The sequence below is a fragment of the Chiloscyllium plagiosum genome, chromosome 14 (assembly GCF_004010195.1).
Source record: "Chiloscyllium plagiosum isolate BGI_BamShark_2017 chromosome 14, ASM401019v2, whole genome shotgun sequence".
Taxonomy (NCBI): domain Eukaryota; kingdom Metazoa; phylum Chordata; class Chondrichthyes; order Orectolobiformes; family Hemiscylliidae; genus Chiloscyllium; species Chiloscyllium plagiosum.
In genome coordinates, this window is record NC_057723.1 from 16409101 (window position 1) to 16422206 (window position 13106).

A 13106-nucleotide genomic window follows, 5' to 3' on the forward strand; every position below is an offset into this window, starting at 1 on the left:
ACTCTTCACTGATCTGTAAGTTGAATCCTGTACTCTTTCCCCAGATGATTCACACTGTCTGTAGTGCTTTAGTTATCCTCATCGCCTTTGAAGTTTATTTTTTTCTCCAGTCAGTTGTTTTAATAAATGTTGCCTGCCTTTTACTGAGTCAAAAATCTGAGTTAAAAATTCTTCATCAGGTGGTTGTATGAAGGAGCAGTGCTTCGAAAGCTTGTGCCTCCAAATAAACCTGTTGGACTATAACCTGGTATTGTGTGATTTTTAACTTTGTCCACCCCAGTCCAACACCAGCTCCTCCACATTTTGCTGTGATTGAAATTCTGTGTTAGGATTGAGCCCTCCACTATCACCTGATGAAGGAGCGTCGCTCCGAAAGCTAGTGTGCTTCCAATTAAACCTGTTGGGCTATAACCTGGTGTTGTGTGATTTTTAACTAGCTACAGAGGGAGTGTCTTATGATGAGAGGTTGAATAGGTTTGGTCTATACTTGTTGCAATTTAGTAGAATGATGATGACCTTAGTGAAACATCCAGCTCTTAGGGGACTTGATAGATTAGATGCAGGAAAGTTATTTTTCTGTGTAGAAGAGTCTACAACCAGAGAATATAATCTCAGAAGAAGAAGTTGCATATTGAAGACAAAGATGATGAGGAATTTCTCTCTTAGAGGGTACTGAATCTATGAAATTTTTTACCTCAAAGGGCTGTCAAAGCTGTGCTGTTAAGAATGTTTCAGGCTGAGATTGGCAGATTTTTAATTGGTAAGGGAATCAAGAGTTATGGTGAAAAGATAGGAAAGTAGAGTTGAGGATTATTAGCTCAACCATAACCTCATTGAATAGTGGGGCAGACCCAACTGATTGATTGGCTATTTTCTGCTCTAATTTTTTATGGTCCTGAGGAAAACCACTTGGTAGCTTGACGAGAAGAGGCTCTTGTCTGAAGCAACATGTAGTTTATTGGAGGACAGCGATCAAGTTCAAGATGGGTATGCTAGACGTTGTTACTGAACTACACGGTATATCTAGATGGCAGGATTATCACCCTCAAGATCCAGAGCTGTTTTCCCGCCGAAGTCCGCATATGACATTGCCATATTGGCTAGTACTTCATTCATTTGTATTGACCATTTCAGATCCTAACACTTTGTACAACACTTCCTTCTAAAATAACTTGCCTCGTCTCTGTTTATTCACTATTCCCTCAGCCTGCCAACCTAGCTTTATCTTTCCAGCTTTGCAATTCTCCCCCTGCAAACGGTGACTTGTCTCAATGTCCATAGGCAGTGACTATCTCCATTGGGAGTGCAGTCCCAGCAGTAGACACTGTTCCTGATGGTGCTGCTGGGAATAGAGAGCTGCCAACCAATTTTATCCACTGGCATCTCTTGAAGACAGGACTTGCTTTGAGATGGGGACAGTAGACCTTATTTAAGCAATCTGCTGACCATTACATTGTTGCACAAGAACTTGCTGGAGCAGGGTACTTCCACCCCTGGCATTAAAAATGCAGGTGTTTTATGGAATGCGAGATATCGGTTTCCTACCATTCCCTGGAAAGTGTTCCAATTTTAATGAAGTCTTGGTCTATCACAGAGAGTTAATTTTCATCAAAGGTTTGAGAGCTTTGACTAACATTTGTATGGGAAACTGCACCTGTCATAGTCAGGTTGCCTGTTGTTAGCAGTAACAGTCTTTCCATATCTTTCTCGTTTCCCAATCACAATTAAGAAGTAAGACTTCCCTCTAACAACGCTGAACGTTTATATACCAGATGCAATTCGCCCTAGATATCGAACTAACAGTTGCTCTCTTCCCCTGTGGGTTTCTGCTTGATCAGTACCACCAAGGCAATTGTCCACACCTGTCTCTCCTGAGTCAGCATGCTCCCTTTATAGAAGGCTTTCCCTTCTCAATAGTCAAACTGCCTTCTTCATTGGAGTTGCTGTGCTATCAGGCAATGTTTCCACAGTGACAACTGCAGGGTTATTTATATTCTACCGAGGAATTTTTCATAAGTAAATTGTGTCTATGGCAAGGTCTTTTTATATTCATGAATGAAGAGCCATTGCAGATGATACCAGCAGAGGGAACTCTTCAGCTAATCTCAGAGTGTTTTTTTCACAGGAGCAGTGATATTGTTAGTGGCCCCGACTGGGTGTGGTAAGAGATGAATAACGATGGAAGAGGCTGTCTTGTGCATCCAATATCTTTGGCTTCTTAAGGCTTAGAATAAGTATGACAATATGCAGAGAATTTCCAGCAGTAATGAAGTGGTTAATATTGTCTTGTAATCGGATCGGTGGTGCAGTTTCTGTTCTGGATCTGGGTGGCGTGATCTCACGACTGGATATCTAACTGGACTGAGGTTATTTGGCAAGAAGCCCACTAACAGCAGAATGAGAATCTTTCCTCGTGTTCTAATTTGTTTGAACATTAATGTGATGCACTTACATTGACAAGGAAATTGGACATTTAAATTGCTGTTGTACCTTGCTACTGCATGAATGGGAAAGAAATCGAGGTGCAAAGGCAGTCGAGGGAAACAGCTTTGCAGTAATTTTTGAAGCTTTTGCACAGGTGTCAGAATACTGTTGGCAGCTCTGAGCTGACCCTGACTTTGGAGCAAGAATATGTTAGTATGATTTTCATGAAACACATCCTTTGGAATGGAGAATGATCCATCTTTACTTCTCTCAGGATTCACCTCTTATATCTACTTCAAGTGACAGGTCAGTACCGATTCAAAATGTCTATTGTTAAAAATTCGGAAATCTCTTGTCTGTGTTGGCAAATCCAATGCACTGCAGCCGGGATTGCATCTATAATGAGGAAATTGGAGGTTTCTGAAATAATTTGTCGAATTCATTGACCTATAGTGAACGAGTAACAGGTGGAATGTTACTAAAGGCAGACAGTTCAAATCTCTAGTGTGCAAAAGAAAATGCATTGAAAATACATGAATGAGATTTTATTATTTCTTTGCACTATACTGTATGAACAGTGTTATTTCCATCTTCTGTGATGTGCTGTGATAAGATACTCAACCTTTGATTTTCCTTCGAATGTAAAATAACGAAGTGGAAAGCAAGTATTTCCCAGGGGGAGGGGAGGAAAATGAGACTTTCCTTTTGATACAGTTATAGCATCTGGATTAAGGTTACTAATTCCAGTACAGTTATAAAATAGAGCAAATGGCTTCATTTCATTGTCAAAATTGATTAACTAAAACAAAGATGAGGGCATCTAAATTGGAATGTATTTGTGTCAGATATTTCCTACCTTTATTGTGGTGTAGTCTTTAAGCTTCATCAAGGTCAGAGATGCAAATGCTGGAGCAGTGAACATTTTTCACTTTTTCCTTGCACCTCTCATACACTAAGGGCTATAATTCTGCTGCCATTTATAACAGAGTCTGCCAGCTCCAAACAACGATACTTACATTGTCAGGTTATACTGACTGCATGTTCTGAATGCCACAACTGTCTGTAATGCTGGGAGCAATAATCTCTAAGGAAACCACAAATACAGAGCAATGAAAATCAGAACACCACCTATCATTTATGAGGAGCAGCTAATTGTTTGGTTTCCACTTTCAAAGAGAGACAAATTTCAGTTAGTCTAGTCAGTATAGTTCACTATGGCAAGTATGTTGTATCGTTCCAAGGTAGATTAAGTTGATATATAAATGTAAATGGGTTAAAGTATTATGTTATGACATGAAGTAGTTTCTGGGAAGCCGTATTGTCATTGCAGGTTAAAGTAGAATTGACACAACTTTAATTCAGAATATATGTAGACATCACTGCTTCCAGCACATTGATGACTAAGACAATACGTACAGTTTTAAACATTCTCCAGACCATGATTACCTACATAGGGGTTCAATGGTAAAGCTAACCAAGCTTTATTTTTCTCCAAACTTAAATTCAGAAAAAACTTGAGGTAAAATTTTACATTTCCGTATTGAGTTTTGCTTATTACCTCTCAGTGTGTGATTAGTGGCAACTGCTGTTAGATTTAGGGCATTTTTGTGCATTGGATTTAATTCAGTTGAGACTGACATACACATGCTCATGCATATCAAACACAAAAGCCTCACCTGTGTCACAGAGAGGAGACATTCCTCCACCTGTCAACTTGGTCCCTTAGGCCTTGGGGTAAACTTTTAAATTCTAAGCTGGCCAACTCTCTTTATAATCAATGACAACATAAGTCATTAATCTTTTAGATGGAAATTCTCACGAGATATAAACATTGGAATATAACAGCTGTTGGAATTTCATTATCATTAGAACGGTTATAGAAACAGATGTAACCTGTTCAAGAGAATTGATTGTAAGTGTAAGAATGTGTCACATTAGTAAACTGAACCATGGGCATTGATTATAGATGGTAATTTTTGCCTCCTGTCCCACTTATTAAAGATGCCAATGTGGAAATGAGCCATATAAACCAGAAGGTCCAAGTTTCAATTACCAGTTTATGTTGGAGTTAATGTCACCTGGAAAATCACTTCATGCACTCAACCCCTGTCCTCCTGCACAGTCAAAGAAAGATGACCACCTAGAATTCCCATTCCTGGTTTATATCCACTGCACAGGGCAAAAATGAGGAAAACTGAGTCTAGACTAGAGTTTCTGGAAAAGCACAGCAGGTCAGGCAGCATCTGAGGAGCAGGAAGATCGATGTTTCGGGCAAAAGCCCTTCATCAAGAATCTTCCTGGTGAAGGGCTTTTACCCGAAATGTCGATTTTTTTTTTTTTCTTTTTTTTTATCCTGTTCCTCAGATGCTGCCAGACCTGCTGTGCTTTTCCAGCACCACTTACATCCACTGCATCCCATTGGAAAGGAAAATGGCTACTTGGGTTGAGTGCTAGATGGTTGCTCACCCTATTACAAATAAAATGAAGATTTCTCATGCTTCATACATAGTGCAAATTCTGGAGGTGAATAATTTCCCAATAATGTTCTCTGGGCTTCAGAGCTCCCTCTTGGAAGCAGAATTATGGGAAATTCAGTATCTCAGCCTTCAATGTTTAAGAGACCAACCTCTTTCATGTGGTGCTGGATTAAGTCATCAATCTGTTTGAGCCATGCAATAAGATTAGTGCTGATCTATTTGTGGCCTTAACTCCAATTTTCTGTGAGCACGTTTGACTACCTTTCAGATCAAAATCTAACATAACCTTGAATATATTCAATGGCCTCCACTACTTGTTATGGAAGAGAATCCTAAAAACTAATAACTAATACTCCTCCTCCATTTGGAAAATGTTTTATTCTGAAGCTAGTTCTAGATGCATTTGGAAGAGGAAACATTCTCTCAGCATCTACTCAAGTCCCCTCAGAATCTGTTTCAATAAGATCACCTTCCATTCTTTAGCACTTCAGTAAATATATGTATTAATAGCTCAACTTTCCTCTTAACAGCTCCTTCATTCCAGGAATCAACCTGGAGAATTTTCTCTGAACTTCCTCCAATGAAAGTATGTCCTTCCTCAAATCAGGAGATTAAACCTGTGTGTAGTACTTTACTATAAGTATGATCTTATCAATATCCTGTACAGTTGCAGCAAGATCTTTCTGTCTTCATCCCTTTGCAATAAAGGCCTGTATTCCATTTGCCTTTTGAAATCTTTGCTCTGTTTGCTGCTGAACCTTTTGTGATTCAAGTACAAGAACATCCTGACTCCTTTGTAGCATAGAATTCTGCAGTCTCTGTCAATTTAAATCATATTCTGGTTTTCTGCTCTTCCCACCAAAGTCAACAGATCCACATTTTCTCACACTTTACTTCATCTGCCTATTTATTCGTTCGAACTGTGTCACTTTGCAGACACTTTATGACTTCTTGTCAATTTGCTTTCCTGCCTAACTTTGTATCATCGGCATTAATACTTGCTTTGATCTTTTGGATCAAATGGGCTGTTATTGTGCTATAATTTCTGTGTAGTGTTATATCTCAGGATGAGTAAATATATTCTTTAGAGGAAGGAAATGGAAGTTATTTAGAAAGCAATTTGATGATTTATGGTATGTTAATGGTATTGTGCATTTCATGCATTACCTTATGAGAGTATTATGGTATAGTAATTTAGTTGCTGGACTAGTAATCATTGACGTCAGCTTTCCTAATGTGGAAAAATGAAAAAAAACCTCTTCACACCACTTGAGGAATTTGAATAAGTAAATGCGAATTTTTCGAAAAATGCTACCATTAGTTATGGTGACCAGGAAACAAATGGATTGCTGTAAAAACACATCTAGTTTGCTAATACCCTTGAAGGAAAGGTATCTGCAGATCTTATCTGTGATTGTCTACACGTGATTCCAGAGCCACAGAAATATAGTTAACATTTAAACTGCTCTGTGAAATGGCCTCGCAAATCAGCCAGTTATATTGAACCATCAAGTTTGTGGTGATTAAAGAAAATGCCTGAACATCAGGTTCTCAATAGGCCTGAGGGATGAGCAATAAATAAAGTGAATCAATAATAAAAAAGCTCAGGCACAGGAAAGAAATGAGTTTTATGAACTATAAAACTCAGTTTCAAATAATAATATGAACAGATTCATAGCAAATGATCAATATCATTTTAATGCTTGAGAAATGAATTGGACCTTTGCTTTGTTTGATTTTCAGAGTGATCGTATTTTGATGACATGGTATTGTGGAAGTAGAATGGATGATCTAGCCTTGCTGGACCTGCTGGAATGCCCTGTATGCTTTGAAAGGTTAGACGCTACTGCCAAAGTATTGCCATGCCAGCACACATTTTGTAAACCATGTCTCCAGAGAATATTTAATGCCAGGAAGGAGCTCCGATGCCCAGAATGCAGGACTCCAGTTACATGCAGCATTGAAGAGCTGCCAGTTAACTTGTTACTGGTTCGCCTGCTGGATGGCATTAAGTATGGGCAAAGCAATGTCAGGATCACTCCTGATCGATTGCCTCAGACGCCCTCAAATCAGGAACATGGACAAAGAAGCACAGATACAAGAGGTTTGCAAGCTAGTCTGGTGAACGCAGCCAAGAGCCCCATAGAGAAGGTAATGATTAAGCCATTTCATTCTTATCATGCAGAGTGAAGTGAAAGCATTTTTAAAGGCAAGCATACAGAAAATACCCTGATTGAACCTGTAGGGATGAACCTAGGTTGGTTAAAGTGGATGAGTCAGTAAACAAAGTGGATAAAGTTATATAGAATCTCAAGCATTTCTTGCCTCTGTGATGAAATTGTTCCTTTGCAAAACCTAGATGGGCTCATTTTATTTGTCTGACAGAAGGTTTTATCTAATAAAAATACGTTCCAAATCAAAAGGAAGACATTTAAATCAGAACAGCTACTCATGTGCTCATACAAAGACAAGAAGTCAGTCTTCTTCATTTTCTTTCTGATCTGTCATAGAAAGATAATGGATAGAAAGTAGTGCTCTAGCACACAATAACAATTATTATTACACAAATGGGCATGTGATGAATGTTCGTAATGTATCATTGTTTTTGAGAGTTTATGTTCTAAAGTAGAGGAAAATGGATTTTTGTTTTCAGTTCAATGAAGACATACTTTACTTTCTGACCTTTTTAAAAACAAATTTTTAGCAGTGAATTTTTAAAAAAAGGCACTTCCAAAAAAACAAGCAACTTTAGAAACATGAGCAGCAAGCCACCTAGGGAGATAGTTGCTAGAGTGTTTACCTGGCCCAGAGAGACAGAGAGAAGGAGAGTTCATTCAGACAGAAACAAGCTCATTTAGAATGAGTGGGTCCTTAAGAGCATTGTTGCTAGTGGTCCAAGCAGTAAGAAAGCCAAAACCTAAGGCTGTAGAGGTGTCCGGGGTAAAGCCATTCTACATGGCTGCTGAAGATGTGAAGTTATCGTTCCCTTTTAATTATTGAGTTGAGGTAGATCTAGGGGGAAAACACACAAAAGAATGCAGAAATATGCTGAAAGAAAACCTATTACAGCTGTGCCAAGTGAGCAGGAAGCTACCACAATGGTAGCTCTTCATAGAGGTTTCAGTATCTGTCAGATTGTTGTTAGGGAAAAGGGTGGAATCTTTCTTTATGATATTTGTAACAAGACCATATCAAAGTGTTCTTATATACCACATCATAGTTAGTTTATCTTTTGTGTAATACATTTTATATTCATTTGTGAAAAGTAGCTTATGGCCTCTTATGAATATGTTCAGTGACTGATTTCTGCAGTAAACAAAAAATGTTTGACAAGAATGTATTTATCGGCCTAGTGTGACCTTGGGATCTAACTTATCTAGTATTTTCATCAACTGGGATCAGTTGCTGATAAACACCACTGGGAGGGTGACAAGGCTATGTACTCTGGATGAAGGCTTTAAATGTTCATCACAAAGTGTGTCTCTTTCTGACTGAACTGATTGAAAACTGAAAGATAGAACTGCTGGACTGTTCCTGTCGCAGGTACTGAAAGAACCAACAAAGAAAAAAATTGACCTTGTCATCATCAAAGAGAGCTGGATATATAAATTTGAAACTGATGAATTTAGAGGGCAACAGGGAAAGGTCTGGAGATTGGGTTGAGTTAGGTAGCTCTTTTGGGAGCTGATAGAGACACGATTGGCCAAATGGCCTCATTCTGTACTGTAAATTTGATGATTCAATCACTAATTTGCCTCCTATACATACTGTTCATGACAGTATTGAGTGAAATCACCAATATACGGTACTTGTGCAAGTAAAATTCTGCCTTCACATTGGGGATGCTCTCCATTGTGCTTTGTGGCTGTAATACTATACTAAATGAGACAGATTTCAAACAGATGTCGCAACACAAGACAGGGTATGCAAGAGACACTGTGGACCATCAACATCAGCAGAATTATAGCTCATGAACCAGCATGTGCTCCAATTTACTAATATTATCAAGCCAGGGGGTCAACCCTGATCCAATGAAGGGTGTAGGAGGACATGCCAGAAGCACCACGAACTATAACATTAAAAGAAGGTGTCAACCTGATGAAGCCACAGCACAGGACTACCTGCATGCCAAACAACATAAGCAGCAAGTGATTGACATATCTAAACAATTCCACAACCAACCGATCAGATCTAAGCTCTAAACTTTTGCTAGATGCAGTCATGAATGGTGATGGGCAATTAAGCAACTCACTGAGGAGGAGCCTCCACAAATACCCCCATCTTCAATAATGGGGGAGCCCAGCAAAACATACAGTGGAAACATTTACACAATTAAACTAATTGACAAATTAGGAACAGATATTTGGGCCAGACATGAGTGGGTTTTTTTTTTAAGAGATTTTCTCATGTAAAGACTGAAATTTTGTACAGTATAGGCGATAATATTCCTTGTAGACTATATATGGGGCATTCCTGAAGCTGACTTAGGAAAGATGTCCACTTATATTGGGGAGTCCTTTTGCCACTCTCATGACCTACATCTGTCTGAGTGGAAAGCTGTAGTTCATGCATACATTATGATATAACTGTGTCTGATATGCCTAAATTAGTAAAATTTCTCTATGATTCTGAGTTCCTCAGCTTCTGAACTGCAGTGAGAAATTAAAAAGGTAACCAGTACAATTCCATTGGAAAAACCACCATCTGCAAGTTCCCCTCCAAGTCACGCACCATGCTGTCAATGCTTCAATGCTGTTGGGTCAGAATCCTGGAACTGCCTCCCTAAAGGCATTGGGAGTGTACATCTGGTAGGATTCCAGAGCTCAGATCTGATCTACCACTGCCAAATGGATTGCAGTGGTCAAAAAGGCAGTGCCAACTCCACCTTCTTAAGGACAACTAAGGAAGGACAATAAATGCTGACTGAGAAACAATACCTACATCCCATGATTAAATTTTGAAAAAGGGTCAGAATTAGAATTCCTACAGTGTAGAAACAGGCCCTTCAGCCCAACAAGTCCACATCGATACTCCGAAGAGCAACCCACCCAGACCCATTCTCCTACATTCACCCCTGACTAATGCACCTAACACTATGGGCAATTTAGCATGGCCAATTCTCCTAACCTGCACATCTTTGGACTGTAGGAGAAAACCAGAGCACCCGGAAAAAACCCACACAGACACAGGGGAGAATGTGCAAACTCCACGCAGACAGTTGCCTGAGGTGGGAATTGAACCCAGTCCCTGGTCTGTGAGGCAGCAGTGCTAACCACTGAGCCACCGTTGCTTAATTCCCTGCCTGGGGAATGGTTGAAGTTACCTTGATGAATGTTTTTAAGACAGATTTTTGAACAGTAAAGGAATTAAGGGTTATAGTGAGAGGGTGGATAAGTGGAGCAGAGTCCACTAACAGATCAGTCACAATCTTATTGCATGGCGGAGCAGACTTTGTTTGGGGAGGCGGGGGTGGTCAGATGGCCTACTCCTACTCCAATTTTTTATGTTCTTATCACCATATTTTAAGGTCTGGATCATCTACCCACAATCCTTTATCTTGCTTTATGACGGTGGAATAAAATCTAATTTGCCTTGACTGAATCAAAGGGATTTTTTTATTAATGTCATTTCGAAGACACCAGTAAGCATTCACATCATTTTGCCATCCATCTGATTCAAGTGTTCTGCTATCATGTCTGTTATTTGTACTACGTTGCCTAGGAAACCTGCTTGACACTGTGGTTTGTGCAGCAGACTGCTCATGTCCAAATAGTATCCACTTAGGTCTTGCATCAGAGCAACAGCACTTTTACAATCTGTGATCGTGTAGATCAATGGCAAAGAGCAAGCCCTACTAAAAAACTGTTCACTGTCCTGTATACATTATTTTGTAAAGAGAGATCAAACTGAGCAAGGATTACAAAAGCATGGCTCAGTGCACTTACTATCAATGCTTAAGACCCTCAGCAATAAGAGGAATTGTATTGTAAGATTTAGCTTCAGGATAGCAAATGATCACGCCATGTTAGAAACATTTTCTTGTCAGTAGAAACATGAGTAGTTTGAGACTGTGTCACAGACAGTAATGTTTAAAATGAGACAAACACACTCTCCCTGTTTATTTGTATTGAAACAAAAGCAAGATCTTATTTGTTAAAAATGAAATCTTTCCACTCTCTGTAGTAATTAAGGAGTGTGTCAGCCCTAATTGAAGGCTCCATTTATAATGCGAATTCTAAGTAAAATTCAATAGTCTGCCCCACTCTTGCTGTGTCAATACCTTCAAGGCACTAAGTACCATGGTTGTGCCATCTGCATTTTCAGTATTAATTATTCTTGAATTGCCAGCTAGCTTCACAATGCCAACTACCCTCATTTACCAGCTGTACATATTGTGTTAGCTATCTCTTCAGGTCAAACCAGTACATTACCCACATTCTTCACAGCACTAACGGAGTTAGTTGTACCAAATGTCCATAGGCATTAATTATCCTCACTGTGCTAATTAATCACACAGATTACACTCCTAGCAAGAATTACTCTTAGTGTGCCAGCTATTTATACGGAGTTACCATGTTCTTAACAAAGCTTTACTTATTTAGCAGTGGTCTCCCCTTCAGCAGAAGGTAACTAGTCAGCTTCCAGTGCAATCTTAAATACCTGGTTGAGAAAGCCTCTTTGACAGTACTCAGGTAGTACAGAATTAGGGTGTCATCTTACAGCTAAGAGGTTAAACCCAGGTTACCTTAGCCCAGGGGTGGGGAAGCTGCGGCCTTAAGGCCGCATGCGGTCTTCTAGGCCATTGTGTGTGGCCTTTTGAATGAATCCAAATTTTGCAGAACAAATTTTTTTTTGTCCTTTTTTATTATTTTTATTTTAATCTTAAAACGGATGTATTTAAAATACCAGAGTAAAAGAAAATTCAACTAAATAATCCTCACAGACTGACCGCCACAATTAAAATATTGGTAAGTCATTGGTGAACAGGAGGATTCTTGTGAATCATTTGAAGAATACGCAGCTGTTATAGACTTATTAATTGGAGAATACAATGAAAGGTTCTCTGACTTTGAGAATCATGACATCACACTCAAATTAGATTTCAACCTCACCTAGTTGATGTGTCCAAGGCGCCTAAAGAACTACAGGTAGAATTGATTGAGGTCTCAGAAGATGACATTTTAAAGTCCTTATTTGACGCTAAGAAAGATCCGATTGAAATATGGTAAAATGCAATAGAATACTCATACCTTCAGCAACATGCACGAGAAATGCTTTCTTGCTTTTCAACCACTTATTGCTGCGAATCTACATTCTCCTACTTAACCAAAATCAAGATGCCCTTAAGGTCACAAATGACGGATATCCATCTAGAGGATGAGCTAAAACTGCAGACCTCCATGCTGCAATCAAATATTCAAATGTTTTCCTACAAAAAGTAGTCACAACAAAGTCATTAAATGGTTAGTTAAGATTAGATTAGATTAGATTTGATTACAGTGTGGAAACAGGCCCTTCGGCCCAACAAGTCCACACCGACCCGCCGAAGCGCAACCCACCCATACCCCTAAATTTACCCCTTACCTAACACTACGGGCAATTTACTATGGCCAATTCACCTGACCCTGCACATCTTTGGACTGTGGGAGGAAACCGGAGCACCCGGAGGAAACCCACGCAGACACAGGGAGAATGTGCAAACTCCACACAGTCAGTCGCCTGAGGCGGGAATTGAACCCGGGTCTCTGGCGCTGTGAGGCAGCAGTGCTAACCACTGTGCCACCGTGCCGCCCAAACTTCAGTGAGCCTGACACGACTTGAACGCGCAACCTTCGGATCGGGAGTCAAACGCGCTTACGTTGCACCACAAGCTCACAACTTTAGAATTAACTTTAGAATTAACTTTAGAATTAACATATTTTTCATTCTTTTTAGTTAGTTAGTACATAGTAGTTAGATTTTTACAAAATAATGTGAATTTTGAAGATTATATAATTGAAGTTTCTTGAATGCAGACTTATTAGATTACAACTAACATAATGCGGCTTTCCAACATGAAAAAGTTCCCCACCTCTGTCTTAACCTATTCTAGCGGAGGGCAATGTTACAGAAAATCAGGCAATGTATGATCTAAAACTTTGATAAGGTCAATTAACACGATGTTGAGGTCATGATGTATAATGAACCTGTGCCTAGTCAGGATGG

The 13106-nt window shown here is 39.4% G+C and overlaps 1 protein-coding gene across 5 annotated transcripts in view; it reads left to right on the forward strand.

Moving 5' to 3' along the window:
* The first annotated feature begins 1887 nt into the window (after nt 1–1887).
* The window catches only part of LOC122556519 (E3 ubiquitin-protein ligase SH3RF2-like), a 67712-nt gene continuing 56493 nt past the window's right edge, over nt 1888–13106 (forward strand). For 3 of the 5 annotated variants that reach the window (XM_043703253.1, XM_043703250.1, XM_043703252.1), the window contains exons 1-2: nt 2131–2730; nt 6645–7052. In XM_043703253.1, the coding sequence (XP_043559188.1) occupies nt 6660–7052 (393 nt within the window). In that variant the 5' untranslated portion in view covers nt 2131–2730; nt 6645–6659. Of the gene's footprint in view, nt 2111–2130; nt 2731–6644; nt 7053–13106 lie in introns of those variants that run through there. The other 2 variants (XM_043703251.1, XM_043703254.1) reach the window with 2 other exon arrangements.